General features: G+C 45.4%; 1 protein-coding gene across 1 annotated transcript in view; it reads left to right on the forward strand.

The window, feature by feature from the left end:
• Positions 1 to 25216, forward strand: part of PAX5 (paired box 5) — a 223791-nt gene that overhangs the window by 18717 nt on the left and 179858 nt on the right. Inside the window, exons 4-5 of the mRNA XM_060199172.1 lie at positions 5777 to 5841; positions 10548 to 10676. Of these exons, the coding sequence (XP_060055155.1) occupies positions 5777 to 5841; positions 10548 to 10676 (194 nt within the window). The remainder of the gene's footprint in view (positions 1 to 5776; positions 5842 to 10547; positions 10677 to 25216) is intronic.

The raw sequence follows: 25216 nt of genomic DNA on the forward strand, positions 1-25216 counted from the left end.
CTACAATTCTTGTCTCTCCCCAAAAAGACAAACACCACTGCAACCTTAAAATGAACGTGGGGATGGTTATCTCCCTCGTCCCGGCTTTGCGGGAGGGAGGAAGAAGGGGGCAGGATTTTGTGCTTCTAAGCCATTTGTGGAGAATGTGAATCTGATAAAGTTGTGGTGATCTAAAAATTTCCAGATACAAAAGCTACTTCTTCAGCCACATTTTTACTGTATATTCAGTAACTTCAAATATTACTGGATCCAACATTTTAATATTCTATAATCTCAATATATTATATATTTAATATGTAATATATACTATACATATTGATAGCCAGCTGGATTAAAAAGCAACTGTTTAAAACCCTGATTAAATGATCAGTATTCTTAGACTACTAAAAAGACCATGAATAAGTTTCATAGAATAAAATATGATAAAATAGCATGAACTAAGATGATGGCATCTTTATGATGACTCCATCAACAGTAATGGTAGCTCCCATTTATTTATTTAAAAAATTTATATTTATTTATTTATCTTCCCTTTTGTTGCCCTTGTTGTTTTTCATTATTGTAGTTATTATTGTTATTGATGTCGTCATCGTTGGTTAGGACAGAGAGAAATGGAGAGAGGAGGGGAAGACAGAGAGGGAGAGAAAGACAGACACTTGCACACCTGCTTCACGACTTGTGAAGTGACTCCCCTGCAGGTGGGGAGCCGGGGGCTCCAACCGGGATCCTTACGCCCGTCCTTGCGCTTTGCGCCACCTGCGCTTAACCCTGTGCGCTACCGCCCGACTCCCTGTAGCTCCCATTTATTAAGCATGTACTGTGCTGCAGCCACTGTGCTAGGTACCTAATGAATTTTTTTTTGAAACCAGGACCTCACACATGTGTAACATCACCTTTCTCATCACCTTTCTCAGGGCTAACTTCTTCATTTGGACAAAGAGACATAAAGAGTGACAGCGATAGGGAGAGAAATGCCAGCACTGGAGCTGTCCCTTTGGTCCCACCCTCCAGTGCACCCCTGTCTGGTGCTGGTGTTAGAATCTGGGTCTCACACAGAGCAAACACTTGTGCTTTAGCTGGTGATCTGGTGATTTTATTTTTTTTTCCTAGAGCACTGCTTAGCTCTGGCTATTGGTGGTATGGGGGTATTGAACTGGGGGCTTTGGAGCCTCAGGCATGAGACTCTTTTCACATAACCGGTATGCTATTTTCACCCAACCTATCTGGTGAACTCTTAACCCCAGCACTAAATTAATTGAATTCTAATAATAACCATATGAAGTTGTAATGGTTATTAGTCTCATTTTACAGATGAAGAAGTTGAGATGAAGAAATTGAGACAGGTTAGCTAATAACAAGATCATGCAGCTAGGATTCAGACTTTAGCAACCTGCTTCCAGAGTCTCCTTTGATTTGTTTACACACAGTTTCAATAGCCAATACTTTGAAAAATTAGGATTGAGGCTGGGGAGATACATAGTGGTCATGCAAAAGGTTTTCATGTTTTCATATCTGAGGCTCTGATGTTCAAGGTTCAGTCTCTGGTACCACTGTAAGCTAGAGCTCAGCAGTGCTCTGGCAGAAAAAAGAAAAGAAAAGAAAAAGTAAGTGGAAGAAAATAAAAAGAAAAAAATCAGGATTTCAGTGCGAGAAGTGAATCAGTGGACTCTCAGGCATGAAGTCCTGAATTTGATCCCTGCTGATGCATATGCCAGAGTGATGATCTGGTTCTTTCTCTCATGAACAAACAAACAAACAAACTTAAGAAAAGAGAGAAAATAGAATTCTATATTGGACTTCAATGGAAAATGATGATGTCATTATGTACATAGGAACCATTCTGTAAATTAGTTACATTTAAATCTGGCAGATCCATATATCACATGTCTAGGTCTATCTCTGTATACACACATACATATCAGTATACAGAGAAGTTAACATGCAAAATTTATATCTAATTTTAGCTTAATTCTAGGTGGCAAAAAGATTCTATCACTCCCAGGTCTTGGTCACTATGCCTCATGTTTGCTTAGTTATAGGTAGCTGCTTTAAATGTATTTGAGGAACACTTACATTGACTCCCCAGAAAAAGGAAAAGGCCCTCTGCTGAGCAAATGTATCCTGGGGGCCCCATCAGGCCTGTGGTTGGACTGTGGGTGAATAGTCATGTCCATTTGAAGCCATGAGCTAAGGGTGCTGAGTTGTGGTCAGTGTTAAGAAGCAAGCCGGGAGATCACAGAGGGTAGAGATCTCAGCTCCAGGAGGTTAAGGGGAGGCAACCTAACATTTCTGTCCTTCCTCTCTATTTGCATAAACAGGGACCTACAGCAGCTTGGAACACCCTGCCAGAAATAATTGGAATATGAAAGAGCTTCCCATATGTTCAATGAAAAGTACAAGATAGGGACCAGGTGGTGTTGCATCTAGTTAAGGGCACATGTTACTGTGCGCAAGGACCCAGTTCAAGCCCTTGGTCCCCACTTGCAAGGTGAAAAGTTTCATGAGTGGTGAAGTAGTGCTTCAGGTCTCTCTCTCTCTCTTTCTCTCTCTCTTTTTGTCTCTAGGGTTATTGCTGGGGCTCAGTGCCTACGCTATGAATCCACTGCTCCTGGAGGCTATTTTTTCTTTCTTTGATTGACAGAAACAGAGAGAAATTGAGAGGGATGGGGGATAAAGGTGTCTCACTGAGAGACACCTGCAACATTGCGCTTCATCTTGTGAGGCTTCCTCCCACCGTTGGTGGAGACTGGAGACTGTGCCAGGTCTGCTAACCCAGCCGCTGTATACATGTTTTGTTAAGAGAAAATAGGTGTTTCCACATAGACTTAGTAATGTCAGCATAAAAGAAATAAACTAAAATGTGATTTTTAGATGCCTTTCCTTTTTCTCCTCCTCTTCCTTCTTCTTTGCAGGGTACCTCTTGCATGAATGATTCTACCACTCTCAGGAGATTTTTTTCATTCATTTAATTTCAGATGTTTGGGTCTAGGGGAGGGAGACAACAGTTTTGTTCCACTATCTGTGGAGCTTCCCCAGTGCTAACCATGGTGTTCCCAGGTGGTGCTGGCGCTCAAATCTAGGGCATCGCTTATGCTTAGGCAGACACCCTGTGGGGTGAGCTGTCTGCCAGACCCTCCTTCCTTTCTCCCCTCCTCCTCTTGTTCTTCTCTTTCCTCCTGCTTTTTTTTTTTTTTTTTTTTTTTACCGGAGCACTATTCAGCTCTGGCTTTTGGTGTTGGTGTTGCTGGGGGGACTGAACCTGGGACTTCAGAACCTCAGGCATGAGAGTCTCTTTGCATAACCATTATGCTATCTACTCCCACCTTTTCTTCTTTTTCTTTAAAGAATTACTTATTTTATGAGTGAGTCAAAATAAAAACCAAACCAAACCAAAGCAACCAACCAACCAACCAACCAAACAAACAAAAAACAGACCACATACTATGTGGCCCTGGGGATTAAACCCAGGTCTTCACACATAAAGGTCCAGTGCTCTCCTGCTGAGCCTCCTCCCTGCTGCTGCATGCCTTCTTTGTACATGATAAAATGGTCTGTAATGAGCACAAACTACTTTTCTAAGTAGAGATGGAGTATAAAAAAAGTGTTCCTTTAAATGGTGATAACAGTTTGGAATTGGGATGTAGCTCATCAATAGAGGCTCTGGGTCAGATTCCTACAGACACACACACACACACACACACACATGTGCACACACATACACATGTGCACACACACACAGTAGAGGCCAGGTTGTGGTGCACCTGGCTGAGCACACATGTTATAATGCACAAGGACCTGGGTTCAAGCCTCTGGCCCCCACCTGTGGGGGGAAGGGGGACAGTGAGCTTCACTAGTAGTGAAGCAGGGCTGCAGATGTCTCTGTCTCTTTCCCTGTCTTCCCATTCCTCTCAATTTTTGGCTGTCTGTATACAATAAATAAGTAAATAAATAAATAAAGATAATAGAAAAAGTTGAGAGAGATAGTGTGTGTGTGTGTGTGTGTGTGTGTTAGTTAAGGTTGTAATAGAACTATTCCAAAGAAGCTGACTATTATTATTATTTTTTAAATATTTTATTTTATTTATTTATTCCCTTTTGTTGCCCTTGTTGTTTTATTGTTGTAGTTATTATTGTTATTGTCGTCGTTGTTGGATAGGACAGAGAGAAATGGAGAGAGGAGGGGAAGACAGAGAGGAGGAGAGAAAGATAGACACCTGCAGACCTGCTTCACCTGCAGGTGGGGAGCTGGGGTTCGAACCGGGATCCTTATGCCAGTCCTTGTGCTTTGCGCCACCTGCGCTACAGCCCGACTCCCAGAAGCTGATTATTTTATCTCACTTTTTTTCTTTCTTTTTCTCTCCCAACTACCTGGGAAGAAACTTTCTTGGAGTCTCCAAAGGGAGAGTTGGTCTGGCTCTGGCTGACTATTCTCTGATGCATCAGAGTTGGGGACTCATGGGGATCTCATGCACTGTTCCCACTGGGAAATGATAAACTAAGGTTCCCAGTGCCCAGGGCTCTTCAGAAAGATACTAAAGCTTCCAGGTAGCAATGGGAAGGCCACACCTCTAAGAATCTTTTTATACATTCAGCTTTTCCATAAGATCTTTCCCCAAAAAGGACTTAATTACTTACAGAAAGCAAAGAAAGGTCTACTCCAACTCCTTCCATAGATGCCTTTGTTGGTCTGCAATGTGTAGGGTCTTAAGTTCAATTGAGACTTGCAGCCAGGTCTCTGGAAGGAGCTCCCAGTCCTATGGAACCTTTCTATGAATTTTTTTTTTTTTTAGAAGATAAAGTGGACTTCCTCTTGCCAAGTCCCACTATACTTCTCCTGGGAGCACTTTAACCCTTTCTAGTTTCAGGGAAATATATAGGTTCCCTCCATGGGAATTTCCAGTTTGTGGGGATGTTACTCCTCCTATGACTCTCTAAGCCAGAGAAACAGAGTATGAGAGCTGTCAGGGGGACAGAGAGGTCACCTGGTCCAGTCCCTTTATTCCACAGATGGGAAGCTAAGATCCAGGGAATGGAAGGGGCTCCTTAACCCTACTCAGCAGGTTGCTTACAGGGCTAGAGCTGATATATATATATATATATATATATATATATATATATATATATGTTTTTTTCCCTCCAGGGTTATCATTGGGGGTTTGGGTGTTGGCACTCTGAATCCATAACTCTTGGTGGCCATTTTTCCCCTTTTTTATTGAATAAGACAGAGAGAAATTGAGAGAGGAGGAGAAATAGAGAGGGAGAGGGAAAGATAGATACCCTCAGACCTGTTTTGTCACTTGTGAAATGACCCCCCCCCCCCCATGCAGGTGGGAAGCCGGAGGCTCCTACCTGGATCCTTGAATGGGTCCTTGTGCTTAGTACTATGTGCATTTGCTTAATCAGGTACGCCACCACCAGACCTCCCTGAAACCTTATAATGTGACAGATCAACTTCTTTCTATAGAAGAGACTCTTGAGGTTCAGTGAGGGGGCAAGTTAACCCAAAAACATTCATGAAGGAAGAGCCCAATTGAGACTGACCCAGGTTCACCTAACCCCCTAATTTCTAGCCTGGAATCATAATCTTAGCCACCTCTGTCCCACTTTTGTAGCCCGGCTTGATATGGATTTCCTGGTTTTCTGTGTATAACAAGCTGAGCTCTCTTCTCTTCTCTTCTCTTCTCTTCTCTTCTCTTCTCTTCTCTTCTCTTCTCTTCTCTTCTCTTCCATGATGGTGAATAGTCATTTATTTATTTATTTCTCCAACTGCCTACAGGATCATCCGGACGAAAGTACAGCAACCACCCAATCAGCCAGTCCCAGCTTCCAGTCACAGTATAGGTAAGAACTTAAAAAAATTTTTTAAAAATCTAATGGGCTCCAAATATTCTAAAGAACTTTTAATCATTCTTATGGACAGATAATTCTGCATAAAACACTTCGGCACACGTACTAATGCGCCTTCTTTGTCATTCTCCAAGGGCTGAACCTGGTAAATGAATTTTATAAATACTGCTAAAAGGTTTTGAATTTTACTGATTATTATGATAAATAGCTTTCACCATGAGACAGAAAATTGAAATCTAAGCCAAAAAAAAATCCACTAATGGGGGTCTATAGAATGTCAGATAATTAAAGTAATAAATCAAGAAAGGGATACTTATTCATAACATTTTCTGCATCATTAGTCAGTAAGTAGTTTTGAATGTGTTTTTTTTTTCTTCTTCTATCAACCAGCCCGTCTACAATTCTTTGTGCGCTTGCAGCCTTGAGTGAAGATGTGGCAAAACTTCCCAAACTTACTTTCTCTTGCTCTCTTGCTCCAGTCTCATGTACTCCTGGAACTGTTGAGGGCTGCCTTGGGGGTCTGTGTAACTCACAAGTGCCATCTGAGAGTGAGCAGGACTTGAAAGGATGGGCATTAGAGTCCCAACTATTCAGAAGTTCCGAAGTTTCCTGTACCTATGTGTCTATGTAAGGCATATTACATGTGTCTATGTAAGGCATATTATTTCCTACTTGGAATGAAGGAAACAGATAAATCCCTGGTGAGCTAGGGGATAGGTTAAAATTATAAGAAACTGGGCCATCATTCAGCAGGCCTCTGTGGTGTCCCTGTCCACCACAGTCCCTGCCAATTTCAAATAACTACCACTCAGATTGTGTTGTGCTTGCATTTCTCTTGTCACTTCCTCCTTTAACTGAAACTTGAACTTCCAGTGGTGATGGAGGACTTTGCCAATCACTCACTCAGTGAACTCTCTAAGTCCCTGTACCTCTCTGAGCCTCAGTTTCTCCATTTGTGGGACCTGTGCTCTCTGAGGTCTCTTATCATTTGTAGTTGCCTCTTTGGATAAAGGTAAGCCAGTTCCTCCTTGTTACAAAGTAATCCTTCATTAAGTGATCCATTAAAAAAAATATATAGTGGGAGTTGGGCGGTAGCTTAGTGAGTTAAGCGCAGGTGGCACAAAATGCAAGGACCGGTGTAGGTGTAAGGATCCTGGTTTGAGCCCCCAGCTCCCCACATGCAGGGGAGTTGCTTCACAGGCGGTGCAGCACGTCTGCAGGTGTCTATCTTTCTTTCCCCCTGTCTTCCCCTCCTTTCCCCATTTCTCTCTGTCTTATCCAACAATGAGAACACCAATAACAACAACAATAATAACTACAACAACAATAAAAACAAAGCCAACAAAAAGGAAATAAATAAGTGTTTTAAAAAATCTTTAAAAAAATATAGTGTTTGCTGGACCCTCCTTGGTGTTGGAGATTAGCATTAGATAAAGACACAGGAAGAAAATCCCCATTCTCAAAGACTTTTAGTCTAATGGGAAAACAGAGAAGTTTGCATAAGACTGAGAAACTTCAAGAAGAAAGTAGAGAGCTCTGGGGGACCCTGAGGGAGGGTGTCAGTCATCTTGCTGACTGAGATGAGGAGGGTTGAGGAAGGGTGTTGGGCTACTGTTTGTGGTTGGGATTTCATTTGTTATTTAACAGTTCAGGCTGCATAGCAGTGACTAGCAAATGCAGAGCAACCTTAGTATTCTTTCAATTGGAAGAAAGGAATATTGTGCCTTGGACTTCAGCAGAATGATTTGTCTCAGACATATTTATCAAAAACTATCTTTCACATGTACAGCTGTTTCGCTCTATAAATGTACTGAGGAATGAGCAGAGTTTAGTGAGATTAGACACCTAGCTCAAAGTCATGTTACCGGTATGTAGTAGAATGTAGACACAAACACTGGAACAACCTCTGTCAGCAGCATAGTGGTGACTCTTGGCTGATTGTGGCTGTTGTTTGTAGTGCCAAATGACTGTGTTCTTGCTCCTTCCTCTGTTCTTTGCACCTTAATATAGAAAAGGTCATGAAATTTGCATACATCTATTTTGAGAGGCTTCTTCTGGTGAAGGAAAAGAGAAGTTAACGATTTTTTTTTTCTACTTCTGCGTCTCCTAAGGAAGCTCTAAAATCAAACTCAAATGTGAGAAGAAAGGCAGGATTCCTTTTAGATCTGCAGGAGCAAGAATTGGATGTGTTCCAAGGAAAGCAACAAACAGCTTCACCACTCCACCAGGTCATTCCTAGTCATTTCCTTCACTTTAGAGTCAAAGGAAGCTCCACCTGCCTGTAGCTAGTTATAGCCCAAGGAAATGTGTCTGAGATTGGTTTGTAGGTTTTAATGAACCAAGAAACAATTCCCACAGCTCAGAATGGAAATTCAGCTGTATAGCTTGAGAGAACCCTGACAACTCACTGGTCTCTCTGTTGGACTGGGGGAGGAGAGCAGGAGATCATGTGAAATTTGAAGATAACCTCCTTTCCCCCTTCATCCTTATTCTTAGCAACTTACAGCCCTGCCCTCAGTCACAATAAGTGACTGACCTCCACTCACACTTCTGGCTAAGGGAGGCTGTCCTGGTGCAACTGACTACTGACTTGGACGACTTTGAACGAATCACTTTCTTTGTGGAGTCTTGGTTTCCTCATTTGTTAAGTGGGGATTTAACATAAGTTATGAGATATATCTAATTTTTATATAATATATACCTGCATTATGTACTTATTATGTGCATTTATTGGGTTGTTTAATGCATCAGATTAAAAAATAAGGCATTAACATAAAGCATGTTACTGTGTTTCATTACCAGGTGGTAAGGAGACAATTATTATAAGGCTTAAGATTCTAGTTTCTGGCTTCTAGTTACCATTCTGCTTCTTACTGGCTGTGTGACCTTGGGGAAATCATTACTTTCTCTGGTCCTTGGTTTCTCTGTCTTTTCAATGGGCTATGGTACTTTCTCCCCAACCTGAAAGTAGAGCATTCCTGTGAAGGCTTTCATAAAGTGAAATAGTGTAATTAGAAGAAGAAATTACCATGAGGTCATGTGGAAGTGTTTTTTTTTTAAGATCTTATTTATTTATTCATGAGAAATGATAGGAGAGAGAGAAAGAACCAGACATCATTCTGGTACATGTGCTGCTGGTGATTGAACTCAGGACCTCATGCTTGAGAGCCCAATGCTTTATCCACTGCGCCACCTCCCAGACCACTGGAAGTGTTTTCAGTTATTAAAAGGAGATCCTGCGGCATTATAGCAAACAGCACATTACAACCTAAGATGACATTAACAGGTAGCCATGTTCTGTGCAGCAATCTGTATCAAGGGGCTCTGAGGCAGGAGGTTGGGGGCGGGGTGCCACTCTTGCTCCTACAGATGACTGCTGCACAGCATGCACTGAACCGATTGCTTCGATTTGAGGCTTATCACAAGAGTAGACATCACCTTCACATTCCTTTCAGTTCTGAACAACTGATTCGTGTAGGTTCTTGTCGGTTTATGCAAAGGTGCAGTAGCTTGACTTTCAAAAATGGAGGGTATGTGCCTGTAGTAACATGACCTAGCTTAATACTGGCCTCACTTAAATGGCATATGCCTCAATTCCTGCCACAGAGCATGTGGGTTATCAATATATGTCTGTCACATATAACATGTAACTATCATGTCACACCTTTTCTTTATTGTTGCCAGGATTGTTGCTTGGGCTTAGTGCTGGCACTACAAATCCACTGCTCACCCACCCCTGCTTTTTCCCTCCTTAAATTGGAGAGGACAGAGAGAAACTGAGAGGGGAAGAGGAGATAGAAAGGGAGAGAGAGAAAGATAGATACATCTGCAAACCTGCTTCATTGCTTGTGAAGTGTCCCCCCTGCATGTGTGGACTCAAACCTGCCTTTTTGCACATGATAACATGAGTGCTTAGCTGGTTGGTGAGGAAGGGTAAAGAGAAGGGAGTCAGCCTTGCAGTTTTGTTGACTAGGTGTATATGGGTATTAGCCTCCATGGCTGGGTCAGCATTGAGCAGGGAGTGGACCTGTGATCACTAGATCATATCTTTTTGTTTTTTAATTTTTTAAAATTTTATTTATTTATTTTCCTTTTGTTGCCCTTGTTGTCTTTTTATTGTTGCTGCTGTTGTTATTGATGTCGTCGTTGTTGGATAGGACAGAGAGAAATGGAGAGAGGAGGAGAAGACAGAGAGGGGGAGAGAAAGATAGACATCTGCAGACCTTCTTCACCACCTGTGAAGCGACTCCCCTGCAGGTGGGGAGCCGGGGGGGCTCGAACCGGGATCCTTACTCTGGTCCTTGCGCTTTGTGCCATGTGCACTTAGCCCGCCCAACCCCCACTAGATCATATCTTAACCCTGGCTGTTGGTGGAGCCCAGCTACCCCACTCCTTCTCTCCTACCTCCCTGGTTCCAGAGTGCTGGGGCAGACTGGAATTTGAGCCAGCGCCTTACAGTATCGTCCCCCTGTTCCTTCTGTGCCATCAGTCCTCACTGTCCCTCTTTCAGCAGTAGGTTCAGTGGAGGTTCACTCTCCTCCTCGCCTGCACTTCCCCGCCACCGCCGCCGCCCCAGCTGCTGTTCCTTCCCGCCAGCTTTCAGCTTCCAGCTCGGTGCAGGGGCCAGCGGTGTGGGGGGCCTTTGTTGCCCAGCCAGCTCCCCCTCCTGCCAGCCCTGACCGCCCTCTCCCTCTGCGCAGTGTCCACTGGCTCCGTGACGCAGGTGTCGTCGGTGAGCACAGACTCGGCCGGCTCCTCGTACTCCATCAGCGGCATCCTGGGCATCACATCCCCCAGTGCGGACACCAACAAGCGCAAGAGAGATGAAGGTAAGAGCTGCTCCCAGCTGGGACAGACCCCACCACGCCTGGGTGGAGTGGTCCAGGGGGAAGCTGAGTCCTCAGGCCCCAGTCTTCATGAGCTCCTCTTACAGCAATGATCCCTTTGGATGGAGAAAGGCAGGCCTGGCAGAGCCCTGGAACACTCAGCACTATGAAGCCCTGTAGAAGCAGACCTACTACCCAAGGGCAGGGGGTGGAGACTGAATGTGAGGGATCGGCCTATGTCCTGAATTGAGAGGGGCACACAGGAAGTGCAGGGAGGGAGTCAAAGGGTTGACTGCCTGAGGGACTGTGCACATCTGTCCCAGGGACCGGCCTCCAGCAGAGGAGGGTGTGAGGAGGAGGTAGTCATCTCTTCATCTTGGCCCTCAGGCTTGGCAGGGAAGAACGCAGGGGCCTCCTGGGATTACAAAGATGATAATATTTCTAGCCGGTTTTTTTCCACCCCTCGGTGTACCCTGTAGGCCTGGGCATCCAACTGCCCACTTTACCCCCAGGTCCTCTTCCCCTGGATGAGCTATGAGCTTGGGTTGACATTAACAGGTTTGAGAGGAGAAAGCCTCCTCCCTCCCCCCCTTCCCCAACCCCTAGGGAATCTGTAAAACCTTCCTCAAGAAAAGGGAAGGAGGGGAAAAAAGTGCTGGCCATGGTGCAGGGCCCAGGAGCAGTGTGACAGAAATCTTGATTCAATTATTCTGTTCCTCAGCACAATTCCCTTTCTCAGCTCCCTGGAATGTTCTCGTGAGCACATGCCTAAGTACTTAAGATCTGTAACTAGAAAATTGAGTCGGCCCAGTGGTGAATTGGCCTGTGGTCTGCGTGTTCCAGGCAGAGCACAGGCTGGGCCCGTGGGGATGATTCACGGCTTTTGGAACCTGCCTCACCTCTCTGCCGGGCTCCTGACACTTAGAGCAGAGGCCAGAAGTCTTTAACTCGGTGGGTTGCTGTGTCGAATTACTGCAGGAAACAGTGGGCCTACCAGCTTTGTTAGTTTATGGGGTGGATGGTGTCATCTTTTCTCCCTTTGTCACCTGGCAGCAGATGTGCTCAAGCTGGTGCCTGGCCGAGCTTGTTCATGGTGGAGGAGCGGAGGAGCAGGGATCCAGGCAGAGATGTCTGGAGGAAAACAACAACAAGAAAATGTTTAGTTTGATGTCTGCCACCACATAGATAGACCCTGAATTTCAGGGAGTGTCTTGCTATGTTTGCAAATTTCTGTCTGGGCTTTGATCAGCAGTCATTGTTTAACCTCTAAGTCACTTTAAAAGGCATAGACTAGTCAGAATGTGGGTGTTGCTGGTCTAAAGGGCTCTGTGCAGATCTGTTCATTTCCTGTTTTTGATTTATTCTTTTTATGAGTGAGAGAGGACACTGGTCAGTTATATGCTGTGTGTGTGTGTGGGGGGGGCTGGGCCCAGGGTACCCCACGAGCAAAGTATGCCCTCTGCTTGATAAGCCACCTCCTTGGCTGCCAGATCATTTCTTAGGAGCTGTGATTCACTTGGGGGAATGATCTTTTAGAAGGATGGGTCCAGATGGATGCGACCTGGCTGGACAGGAGTGTGGAGATGTAGGCATCTGGAGAGCACCTTGAGCTCTGAGGGATGCTTTGGCATGAAGAAGAGAAGCATGAGCAGGACCACAGTCTTGCCTTCAAATATGTGGAGGGCTGATGTGGGAAGTCAAGGAACAGCCTCCAAGGCCTGTGTGTGGCCCCTGCTGTGCTGAGGACATTGCAACTTGGTATAAGAAAGAGCTTTGTAGCTATGGGTGATCTAGGGCAAAAGTGGGCTTCAGAAGAGACTGAGAACCCCGTCACTAGAAGTATGTAAGCATAGCCTCGGTGCTTGTGGGGCTACTGTCTAAAAGGGTCAAGAATCAGGTGTAGGACTGGATGACCTGTGAGATCTGTCAGTTCTGAGTTGTTTGATTCAAAGTCTTGGGAAGTCACTGGTCTATGGTTTAAGGGACTAAGGGAAAACGATTTAGCAGCCCTAGAAGCTTATAGGATTGGGAAGAGCGGGAGAACCAGGCAGCAACCTCCACCCCCAACCCCTGCTGCCACCACCTACTTATATCACAGACAATGTGTATGATTAAGCCAAGAAATGGGAAGAGCACCTTTGCTCATGCCAGCAAGCTGTCCGGCAGAGCACTATGTAGTGTTCTCTTCTGCCTTTTCCCATCCTCCCTCCATCTCACCTAGGAGCCGTTCTTTAACTCCTGAGGAAGTTGAAGAGACACAGATTGGCACCCCCATTTTTTTGTAGGAAAAGAAGCCAAGCTCCCACATTTTATGACACTGGCGAAACCAGACAGCTGGCGGGGATGAGAGAGCCTCTGAGGCCCAAGTTCTCTGCTCTTGTCTGACTGCCTGCTCCCACTTCAGAAGGGTCTTGGGAGGTGAGCAGCACAGGACTGGGCAGAACCCAGGGATGGTATAGGGGAGATTTTCAAGCAGAAGATATTGTCAGCAGAGGGGCTGTTTCTGAGAGTGTGGTGAGAAAGCGAAGAATTCATCTCTGATGCTGGAAGATAGCTCATTTAGTATCATGAACACTTTATCAGGTGCAAGGACCTGTTTGAACCCCTGGCACCATGTAAGGACATCAGGTGTGGCCCCAGGGGAAGCTTCATGAGCAATGGGGTGGTGTTGTGGGGTCTCTCTTTTTCTGTCTCTCTCTTTCTGAAATTAAGAAGAAAAAAATCCACTGGAATGATGGCATTGTAGATGTATGAGGCTCAAAGTTCCTGATCGCAGAAAAAGAGTCCTAGGAGAACATGGGAATTGCTGGGTGCACTGTTGGGCAGGGTTGGCTGTTGAGGCTGCGGACAGTGATGATGTTTTCATTCAGGAACCCTCAGCACTGAGGGAAGGGCCAAGGGGCAAGACAGGTACAGGTCAGGAGGAAGATGGTCTAAGAAGTTCATCCCTGGGAGTCGGGCGGTAACGCAGCGGGTTAAGCACACATGCCGCAAAGCGCAATGACTTAAGGACTCGTGGCTTGAGCCCCCGGCTCCCCACCTGCAGGGTAGTCACTTCACAGGCGGTGAAGCAGGTCTGCAGGTGTCTATCTTTCTCTCCCCCTCTCTGTCTTCCCCTCCTCTCTCCATTTGTCTCTGTCCTATACAACAATAATGACATCAATAATAACTACAACAATAAAATAAGGGCAACAAAAGGGAATAAATGAATGAATGAATGAATGAAGACTTAAAAAAAAAGTTCATCCCTACTTTTTTTTCCTTTATGTTTTCTTTCTCTTTCCTCCTTCCCTTCCCTTTCCTTTCCTTTTTTTTAAAAATGTATTTATTTATTCATGAGAGAGATAGGAGGAGAGAAAGAACCAGACATTACTCTGGTACATGTGTTGCCAGGGATCGAACTCAGGACCTCATGGTTAAGAATCCAATACTTTATCCACTGCACCACCTCCCAGACCACCCCTTTCCTTTCCTTTCCTTTCCTTTCCTTTCCTTTCCTTTCCTTTCCTTTCCTTTCCTTTCCTTTCCTTTCCTTTCCTTTCCTATTGCCACCAGAGTTTGATGGGGCTTGGTGCTGGTACAACAGATCTACCACTCCTGATGGCCATTTTTAAAAAAATTATTTATAAAATGGAAGTATTGACAAGACCATAGGATAAGAGGGGTACACTTCCATATCATCCCCACCACCAGAACTCCATATCCAATCCGTCCCTTGATAGCTTTCCTGTTCTTTGTCCCTCTGGGAGCATGGACCCAGGGTCATTGTGGGATGCAGAAGGTGGAAGGTTTGGCTTCTGTAATTGCTTCCCTGCTGAACATGGGCATTGACAGGCTGATTCATACTCCCAGCCTGTCTCTCTCTTTCCTTAGTGGGGCAGGAGTCTGGGGAGGTGGGGCTCCAGGACACATTGGTGGGATTGTCTGCCCTGGGAAGTCAGGTTGGCATCATGGTTACATCTGGAACCAGGTGGCAGAGTAATGAAGCTGAAGAGTTGACATTCCATGCCTGACATCTCTGATGCAGTCCGAAGTGAAACATGCCAAGGTGGGACTGTTTGCATTGATTAGGTTGGGATCAGCAGGTGCAGTGTCAGTTGGTATGAATTGGAAGAAGCATGCAGAAAGTCAGCCCCACCCTAGAGGTTCCAGGCCTGGGAGAAATATGGGCTTTATAGAGAAAGGGGAGGGTTCCTGCTATTTTGGTGCCATACTATTTTTAAACTACCTTTAAAAAAATTTAATTTTTTATTGGGGGATTAATGGCTTGCAGTCAACAGTAAAATACAATAGTTCATACATGTATAACATGTCCACATAACAGTACAATCCCTAGTGGGTCCCCCCTGCCATCATGTTCTGGGACCTGAACCCTCCTTCCTTACCCCAGAGTCTTTTACTTTGGTGCTGTATACAATTTTCTTTCCTCTTTATTGGGGGATTAATGTTTTACAGATGCCAGGAAATACAATAGTGTGTACGTGCATAACATTTCTCAGTTTTCCACACAACAATACAATCCCCACTAGGTCCTCTGCCATCCTGTTCAGGACCTGAACTCTCCCCCTCACCCACCCCAGAGTCTTTTACTTGGATGTTGTACACCATTTTCTATCTATCTATCTATCTATCTATCTATCTATCTATCTATCTATCTATCTATCTATCTATCTATTGAAAGAAATTGAGAAGGGAGAGGGAGATACAGAGGGAGAGGAAAAAGATAGAAACCTGCAGACCTGCCTCACAGCTCACATGAAGTGTCCCCCTCCAGATAGGGAGCGGGGGGCTTGAACTCGAGTCCTTGCTCATGGTAATGTGTACACTCAATGGAGTTTGCCTCTACCTGCCCCCTTTTTCTTTTTTCCCTTCTTTATTTCTCTCTCTTTTATTGTTATTATCATGGTTATTATTATTATTACTATTATTATATTTTTCACCAGAATACTGCTTAGCTCTGGCTTGTGTTGAAGCAAGGGGATTAAACCAGGGATCCTGGAGCCTCAGACATGAGTCCTTTTGCAAAAACATTCTGCTATTTTCCCCTTATCCCTGTGTCTCCTAGGCCTGAGGAGGAGGGTTGGTTCACTCACCCAACTTGGACTTGGGTTTGGCCTGTGGGCATTCTCTGAGGCTGAGGGTCAGTGGTAATAGAGTGCAGTTAGTTACTTGGACCTGCTCTCTAGAGCTCAAGGCAGGTGAGTAACACTGGCAAGCTGAAAGTCCCTTCCATGGGCAAAGTGTGAGATGGGGTCTTGTGATGGAGGATGGCACAGGGGGAGAAAACTTGGCCAAGAAGGGCTGATTTTCATCAGAAGGACCCAAGAGAGCTCCCTATAAGTAATGGCACTTTTTAAGGGAAAAACATTGATGCTTCTTCCTCCTCCTCCTTCTCCTCCTCTTCCTCTTCTTTCTCCTCTTCCTCTTCTTCTTTTTCTTTTTAATATAATTAAAATCACACAAAAGGAACTATTTAATTCCTTGGTTGCACTAGTCACATTTCAAGCCACAAGTCTACTGCACTGATGACTACGGCTTGCACACAGGTCCGTGGCACATAGTAGGTGGGATGGCTCAGTCACATGCCTGAAGAGGATTCACAGTTAGTGAGGAGGGTGAGTGGGATATTCTCTAGTTTTCTCAGTTAGAAGTGTTCCTGTTTAGTATTTTGGGCTTCCACATGTGAAAGGTTTATTTTACTAACGTGCTATATCTAAAACAAACAAGCTAGAACATAGATTGTGGTTTGCCAAGGGTACAGTCAGTTAAGAAACTCTAGAATTCTCCCCAGGGTTTTGTCTCCAACCCTAACCTTGGGGGTGTGGCTGCTGCATCCAGACCTCAGAGGTACTGTTCTGCGGCTGAGGCAGCCAATACAGTCCCTGGAACCAGAGCCAGGAGTGGTTAAAAGACGACAGGGAAGCAGATCATGGCTCAGTGGGGAAAAGCAACTTGCAGACAGCAGTCAGGCTGAACCAAAGATGGCAGCATTATCTTGGCGAGATTGTGGAGCCCTTATTCTTGGAGTTGTGAGTGGGAGTGGACAGAAGAGAGGGCATAAGTGACAAAGAAAGCATTCTGGTTTGGACTTTGTGACTTTCTAGGCCAGTTACAGCCTGTGCAGCAAGTGCTTCTGCGTCTGGTCTGTCTGGATGGGATACTACCTACTTTCCTTTGCTGCCGGCTGCCTGGCGCTGAGTCTGACTCGGCGCTCTGTATGCAGGCAGACTGACAGGACTCTGTGCACAGGTGGCTTGTGGATGCCCCGAGAGAGGTGCTGGCCACAGCCTCACCTCTTGATCTGAGAGCGTCTCATAGAGAAAGTGGTGGCATGGGCTTGAGGAACCTCACTGATGTAGGGGGACAGTGCCTGAGAGGGTGACTCCCTCCCCGGAAGGCCAAGGAGGTGGCAGAAGGCTGGGCTTGGCAGAGCAGGCTGGGCTTTGAATAGAGGCTGTGGGTGAAAGGGCAGCCCCAGACTCTCTATTCCTTCCTGGGCCTTTGATCTCTGGTGAGGCCTCCTTCCGCTGTCTCCAGGGCTCCATTCAGAGCCCCTCGACCTCCCCTCCTTCATCCCCCCAGAGTTTGAAAGGCCTTGAACACACTGAGGTCAGCCAAGTGGGAATCCTTTTCACTGGCTCAAAAAGCCACCCCATACAGCACCGGTGTGAACTGCAGGGGCCAACAGATTCTTTCTGGGCAGTGGAGGGTCCAGTGCAAATGGAATTTTTGGGCTTCTGGATGCCGTTTTGCCTGAAGAAATCACAGGAAGGACTGCCAAATCTGAGGCTGTCTGTCCTTTTCAAGAAATGCCAAGTTCAGAGACAGCCTCTTGTGTGTGTGTGTGTGTGTGTGTGTGTGTGTGTACACGTGGGGGGGGGGGAGTTGGGGGTCACTTTGTGGGGCCTTGCCATGATTATGTCCACTTCTCCCTCTGGGAGTCCCTGTCTCTTCTGTGTCTTGATGTCTTTCCTCATGTTTCTTGTTTGGCGGTATGTCTCCCACAAGTGTCATCTGTCTCTGTTTTCGTCCTGTTTTTACAGACCACTTCTGGATTTGCTTCTGTCTTCTGAGCTAGCCTTCATTCACACTTTTCCTCACTCTCTCTCTCTCTCTCTCTCTCTCTCTCTCATACATATGGACTCTCTTTTCCTCTCTCTCTCTCTCTCTCTCACACACACACACACACACACACACACACACACATACATTCTTCCTTTTTCTACTTGTATTTGTTCCTGTTTTCTTTCTTACTGTCTCTCTCCTCCCTTTTCTCTTCTGGGTTGGAAGGCCTGTCAGCCCTTCCTGCCAGGCAAGTCTTCATGAGAGGTTCTGATGGGAGGGCTTGGCTTTCAGAAACACACAGAGCAGGAAGGGTCTCAGGGCTCCCTGGCCTTTCTCTTAGGATACTCATTGCCCTTTGCCCCTAGACTTGGGGCAGGAGGCAGAAGGCTGGAGCAGAAAGTATAAAACCCTGCTTAGATTTTCTGGGGAGGAAGGGGTGTGTGGAACAGCTCATGACTCTTGAATCAGGAATCATGGACATCCCTCGTGGAACAAAGCTTCCAGCTCTCTGATCTCTGAAAAAAACACAAGGTCAGGCGATGAGGCAAAGACACAATTTCTCCAGGCTAGGAATAAAGGTTTCCTGGGTGACATCTCTGGCAAGGTACTTAATCTCTCTGGTCCTCCACCCTGTCCTCTGGAGAACAGAGGTAGCACAAACCTTGTGAGAATAAAATGAAGTCACATTAGGGAAAAGGGGTACCTGAAGGCTTGGTTTTAGTAAGTGCTTCATAAATGGCCACTGAGGAAGACCAGGTCTTGAGAGTGTGAGGCTGGAGGCTGAGGTCAAGCAGACTCTAGCCACACTTGTATTTGGCAGTGGAAAATAGCTCATGTGCCCACTACCCACTTCCTGTTTGTCACAGTCTACTATTGCGGACATCAAGGCTGAACAACAGTGCCCCCAGGTGTCAGCTGCAAAGCAGAGGGCCACTTGCTTGGATTTGCCTCCTCCAGGGGCCTGGCCTCAGCTCCACTGATGAGTATAATAGAATCAGTCAGCTTCAGTTTCCCATGCAGAGAGGCCTTGTACGGTGATGGCTGCCAGGATGAAGGGCAAGGGCGAGGTACACCTGGGCCTGCAGGTGCCGGTTGTCCAGGGATTGGGTTCACCAGTAAGAGACTCAGGACTCCTCTGTCTTCCCACTGGGATATGTCACCCCAGTCATTATTCAGATGGGAAACCTGGCTTTTGCCCAAAGGGCTCATTTGGAACTCTGGTGGTGATTGCTGGCTTGGCAGTCAGGCTTCTGCTTACTTGCTCTGGTATTTCAAATTAGGATTCAACATTTACAAATCAGGAGATTTCATGTATGGTGCCTGGTTTTTCTTGGGAAAAACCATCAGAGCTGGCAACAATGGGTGAGCTTTTCTACATGGTGACACTAGCCTCAGGGGCTAGGTCTGTAGTCTTCAGACTGTACCCTACTCAACTTTCTAGTGGCTTTTGTGCTCTCTTGAGCCAGAGCACTGCTCAGTTCTTTCTTATGATGGTGCAGGGGATTGAACCTGGGACCTCTGAGTCTCAGACATCAAAGTCTTTTGCATAACCATTGTGCCATCTCTGTGGCTATACTCCATTTTTCTTGCCTGAGTGCCTTGGGACTTAAAGATGCCTAGGGACTCAGTCAACTGAGTTCATTCTGTGGTCATGGAAGCCAATGGGAGTGTGTGTTTGTGCTTATTTTTTATTTATTGTGTGTGTGTGTGTGTGTGTGTTTAGATGACACTCAGCCTCTCAGACCCAAGGCAGGTAGGACAGGGAAAGTGGAAGGGCAAAGTCAGGAAGTCACATCCTTTGGCAGATCAGAACAGTGACAGTGAAGTTATTTCATCCATACCTGCCAGATTGAATCATGCAGGTCTCAGAAAGATGATAGGGACCAGACTTCTGCCCCCCAGGTTGGCTGGTCACTGTCCCAAGTCCTCTCAGCTTCTCAGGCATTGATACCTTGGTTCAGCCCCAAGAAGACAATCCCCAGAGGCTTCCTTGGTAAAATACGAAGCCCCAGGTCAGGTGGTCCATCGGACAAGCGGTGTGGGCCTTTCCCTAGTGTCTAGTCTTGTCCCCTGGGTGGGAGGTGGTGTTTCAGTTCCTCCTGGCCCCCAAGTTTCACTTTGATTCTGTGAGTGAGAGCCTACACCACTGAACGCCCCCACCCCCACCTGTTTGCACACCTGCTTAGTCAGCCCTTCCTCCAACCTTCCCAGCATCTTTTCCCATGGAGCTGTGCACAGGTGTTCTGGAAAGCTCCAGGGGGTCATAAAGGACAAGATGGTGCAGAATGAGCATTTGGGATCAGGTAACGGGTTCGGGGTCACACGAGTGCTAGCAGAAGAGCAAAATTTCACCCTCCATGTCCTCTGATTAGGTCCCTTTTTGGAGATGTCTGAACTCCAGACGGAGTGGACTGAGCTGACTTGCTCTCACCTTGTTCGTCCTGACACCCTGCAGATGGAGCAGCTGCAATCCTTGCTCTTCGGCTTTGGGGTGTGACTTAATCCCTGGCTGGTGGGTTCTAGACTGGTGGCTTATGAGGCAGGGAAGGGGCCTGAGAAGAGGGGCTGAGGGGCTCTGGAGCCCCTTTATGATTCTGTGGCTGGCTTGCTGGTGACCTCAGGGAAGCCCATTCCTCTCTCTGGGCCTCAATTTCCTCATTAATATCATATCCAGAGATTTCCAAGATTCTTTCTGGCACCAATAGTCTGATCTCCAACTCCCATCTCACATCTTCTTGACATGATTTTAGGCTAATATTTTTATTGATCTTAGGAGCCCTCTAAGCTCTTAAATGTTATTCATGACTGTGCAGCTTTTTGGTTTGTATAGGTTAAGTAAAATGGACACACTTTCAACTATTAATTAAAATACCAGTAATAGCAAGTAACCTAAATACTGCTTTTGAGATGAGAGAGAGCCATATTTTCTTAACCAAAACTCATGGTGGCATTGCTTTATGACTTTACAAATCTCTCTAGTAACTGGCTTGGCAAAGACTACCTGGATTCTCACATCTGCTTCTATATCCAAACAGCTGTCATAGTGCACGTCCTAGAGAGTCTTGGAAAGTCCACTGTTCACCTATGACAAAGTAAGAGTGAAGAAGTCCTATAATATCTCAATATTACAAAAACAGTCTTGATCTGAAAGGGTCTCCGGGAACCCTCAGTGGCTCCCTAGGCTGCAACTGGAGGCTCTGTCTGTCCTTCAGACTGCTGTAAACTCTGAGCTTGTTAGGCATACAGATAAGGAGAGAAGCTAAGTAGTTTCAGTTAAAAGAAAAGCACTGGGAGTGTAAAGCGCAAGGACTGGTGTAAAGATCCTGGTTCGAGCCTCTGGCTCCCCAGCTGTAAGGTAGTTCCTTTACCGGCGGTAAAGCAGGTCCGCAGGTGTCTATCTTTCTCTCCCCTTTTCTGTCTTCCCCTCTGCTCTACATTTCTCTCTGTCCTGTACAATAATAACAACAATAATAACTACAACAATAATGAAAAATAAAGGCAACAAAAGGGAAAATAAATAAATATAAAAAAGTTAAAAAAAATAAATCAAAACAAAAAAAAAAAAAAGAAAAAAGAAAAGCGCTATCATCGATAGTTCTCAGGTCCTGATGGCAGTGAGAGTCATAGCAGGTCTTTGAGCTGTGGCAGGAAGAGCAAGACATGTGCAGGACATTGGAAACCCTTGAAGATCGGGGGTCTGTTCTTGCTCCTCTCCTCTCCTGAAGCTTGCTATCTTGCAGAAGGGCATAGCTCCAGAGGCCCCTGTCACTTCCAGGAAAATACTGGCTCTCCTGTGGAAGCTGTTGAGTTCCTTCAGGGCTAACAGTGGCTACTGAGTGCTCCCAAATTTCTGAGTAGTGTACAGCACAGGATTAAAGCATAGCCTTCCATTTCAGCTCACTTCTGTGCTAGCCTACAGGTCCCCGAGACCCCATTCTGAGCATTTTTTTGGTAAGAAAAAAACCCCAGAATATAATATTGATAAGACAAAAAAAAAAAAAAACAGAGTGAAATAAAGTAGTAGGCTTGCTAGTATCTGGATTACTGACATTCGAGGAAAAAAAAGCAGGACCAGAAGGCAACTGAGGAAGAGATATTTGTTCTGATGCCATAGGAGAGTTCTGGGTCTTCATTGATATCCAGTGACTGGTCACATGTTGTGTGTGTGTGCACACGAGTGATTTCACTTTAAAATTTTCATTCATTGGTATAAGTTTATATTTGCATTAGCCCTTCTTGGGGGTTAACAGACTAAAATAGAGGGGCATAAAAAGAATCTGTTTTGGGTTAATTTGAGAATTGAGAGGGGGGACAAAAGGTTTCTAGAGAAGATATGGATGAAAAAGCAATGGTTTACAGTGAAATGAATGAAGAGGAAGCAGAAAAGAATGGCTTCTTGTGAGACTTAAGAAAGGATGAAAAACTAGAGGGGAGAGGCAGACACTTCCTAAAATCTGCCACCAGGTGGCACCATTGACCCAAGACAGTTTAGTTGCTGTCCGGGGTGAGGTATAAGAGGGGTAGGTAACAAGGCAGTGGTCCTGGTCATTTGTGAGCTTGATATGTTTGCCACTTGGAGGTGGTAACAACTGAGCATTTGTTTGCTTGAATTTCACATCTTAGCCAGCATTCAGTCAGGGTTGGGGAAGGCTGAACTGTTGTTTGGTATCACTTTTCATTGCTATAGGTCCTTGGTTCTATCCTCAGTCTTTACTTGGGCGAGTCATTTCTGTCTGTTTTCCTCCTGTTAAACTGTGGAGATTTGAACAGATGGTTGTAGGGATATTTTTTGCTTTAATGTTCTTTGTTGTGCTGGAGAGAGATCCATATCTTATTTGTTGGCTGTGTGACCTTGGATAGGTCACTTTCCATCTGTAAGAGTTAAAGTAGCACCTGCCTCACTTAGACTTTTATGTTAAAATGACAGATTGGAAAATGCTTTGAAATGTTTTCTGGTGCTGTAGAAATGGCTCTGGAATTCAGGTTCACCTGAAGCAGGTATTCTGTTAGCTTCGTTGCTCAGGAAGTTTGAACTCTGCCTATGATCACAAATAAAGACTCATGATGGATATTATCTTAAGAATATGGCATCTCTGCTTATTTATCTCTGAATCTGCTTATTTCCTTCTGTCCTTACCTTCTGCTACCTACCTCCTCGGTCCAAACCTTCTCTTCTCTCCTTTAAATGGTCATTGGAGTCTAGTGGGTCCCTACCTTCAGTGTGTTCCAGTGACATTGCTGAAATACTGTTCTCACTCACTTGAGTATTTTCATCTGTCAGATCTGCCTGTTGTGCTTAAATGTCTCCCAAGCTTCTCAACAAGGTTGCAAGGCCAGTTTTCTGTGGTCAGGTCCCTGCCCACATCATGGGCCTAGTCCCTTCCTCCCACTTTCCTCTTTGCATGCTTTTTCCAGTCAAACCAAACTACTCTCTATCTTTTAAACACAGCTTGGACCATAGAGCCAGACAACAGAGGTCTGGTGCTGACATCACTGATTGCTCACTTATGTGACCTTGGGCAGGTTATTTGGCCTCTCTAAGACTCAGTCTATGTGCAGAAAGAAGACATCAGTTGTGCCTGTGATTGGCTTATATGTGCTGTGTGAGATGAAGTATATAAAGTGTCCAGGATGATGCTGATACATGCTACTTGCTCAGTAAGGGACAGCAAATCTATACTGAGTGGGAGCCCTGGAGAGCCAAGAAGCCTGGTGTCCATCCATCAGTGGGTGTAGGAGCCTTGCACAATGACTATTTCCTCTTCCCTCCTGATTCCAAAGCTTCCGTCATGACAACCATTGTGGAGGGAACAGGAGCTCTTCCATGATCCAAACACACACACACACACACACACACACACACACACACACACACACACACACCCCTAGCCCTGCATGCTGGTATCTGTGGTCCTGGTTCTGCCAGCCTTACATATATGTTTTTGGTGTAAGATCACCTGTATACAAATCACAGCTCTAAACGGACACGGCAATATGGCATGACTACAGTTGCTAGCACTCGGTAATTGTTGATCATGTTTATTTGAAATTATTTTTAGATTTTATTAATTTTATTTTAATGAGAGAGATACAGAGAGACACCAGAGCACTCCTCAGCTCTGGCTTATGGTGGTGCTCAGGACTGAACCTTGGACCTCAGAGCCTTATGCAAGAAAGTTTTTTGGTTTTTTTTTTTGCCTCCAGGGTTATTGCTGGGGCATGATGACTGCACTACAAATCCACTGCTTCTGGAGACCACTTTCCCCTTTTGTTGCCCTTGTTGTTTATCGTTGTTGTTATTACTGTTGTTGTTGTTGGATAGGACAGAGAGAAATGGAGAGAGGAGGGGAAGATAGAGAGGGGCAGAAAAAGATAGACACCTGCTAACCTGCTTCACCACTTGTGAAGCAACCCCCCTGCAGGTGGGGAGCCAGGGGTCCTTAAGATGGTCCTTCATGTGCACTTAACCCGCTGCACCACCGCCCAGCCCCCACTCAAGAAAGTTTTTTACATAATCATTATGCTGTCTTCCCAGTCCTATTTAAAATTATTAATGCATTCAGTGCCACCACCGTGCCAGGCAACTGCTCTTATCATCCCCATTTTATAGGGACTCAGAGAGATCAAGAAAATCACTCAAGATCACATAGCTCCACAGTGACAGCGCTGGGTCCCCGTTGGCTCCAGGGCAGTCGTCTCTGTCACTCTGGTCAGGCTCTCACAGTGTCACAACAGGATGACGCCATGGAAATGACTTTAGCTGTCTCCAGCACGGAGCTCCAATTCCACTTGATTTTTTTTTCCCCCTTTCTTCCAGCTCTGCTGTCCCCATCATCCTGCCAGACTGAGCTCAGGGGAGCCTTGGCTCAGACCCTGCTTCATCATTCAGGTATCCCAAGTACTGGTGACTAATCACGTGTGGACTTGAAACCACAGCAGGGCAGCACAGTGGGTGGACTGGAGTTTGAGCCCAGTCCCTCCATTTACTAACTGTGTGAGTGCTGATAGGGGCCTTAGCTTCTCTGGGCTTCTGTTTCCACCACTGCCAACAGGGGATAATAAATCCTGCTCTTCTTGGTAATTAAGACATGTTACCTATAACATTTTGACTAGCACTGACACATAAAACATTTAATAACTGCAGACTATTATTTCTATTATCAGAGAAAAGAGCTTTTTTTTTTTTCACTTCAAATCCAAATTCCTCAGGAAGAGCTTACTGAGAATTTCCTAAACCCCCTATGCTCATTCTTTTGTTTTTAAAAATTATTTATTAATGAGAAAGATGGAACCAAAGCATCATTCTTGTACACAAAATGCCTGGGATCTAACTGGGGACCTTATGCTCTCAGGTCCAAGGCTGTAGCCACTGCAGCACTTCCTAGGCTTTTCATTCTCTCTCTATTTCTCTGTCTCTCTTTCCTTGATTATTTTGTTCATATTGCTAATAATTCCAGTGACAAGATTATTCAGGTTAG

This window comes from Erinaceus europaeus, chromosome 10, assembly GCF_950295315.1.
Source record: "Erinaceus europaeus chromosome 10, mEriEur2.1, whole genome shotgun sequence".
In the NCBI taxonomy this organism is placed as follows: domain Eukaryota; kingdom Metazoa; phylum Chordata; class Mammalia; order Eulipotyphla; family Erinaceidae; genus Erinaceus; species Erinaceus europaeus.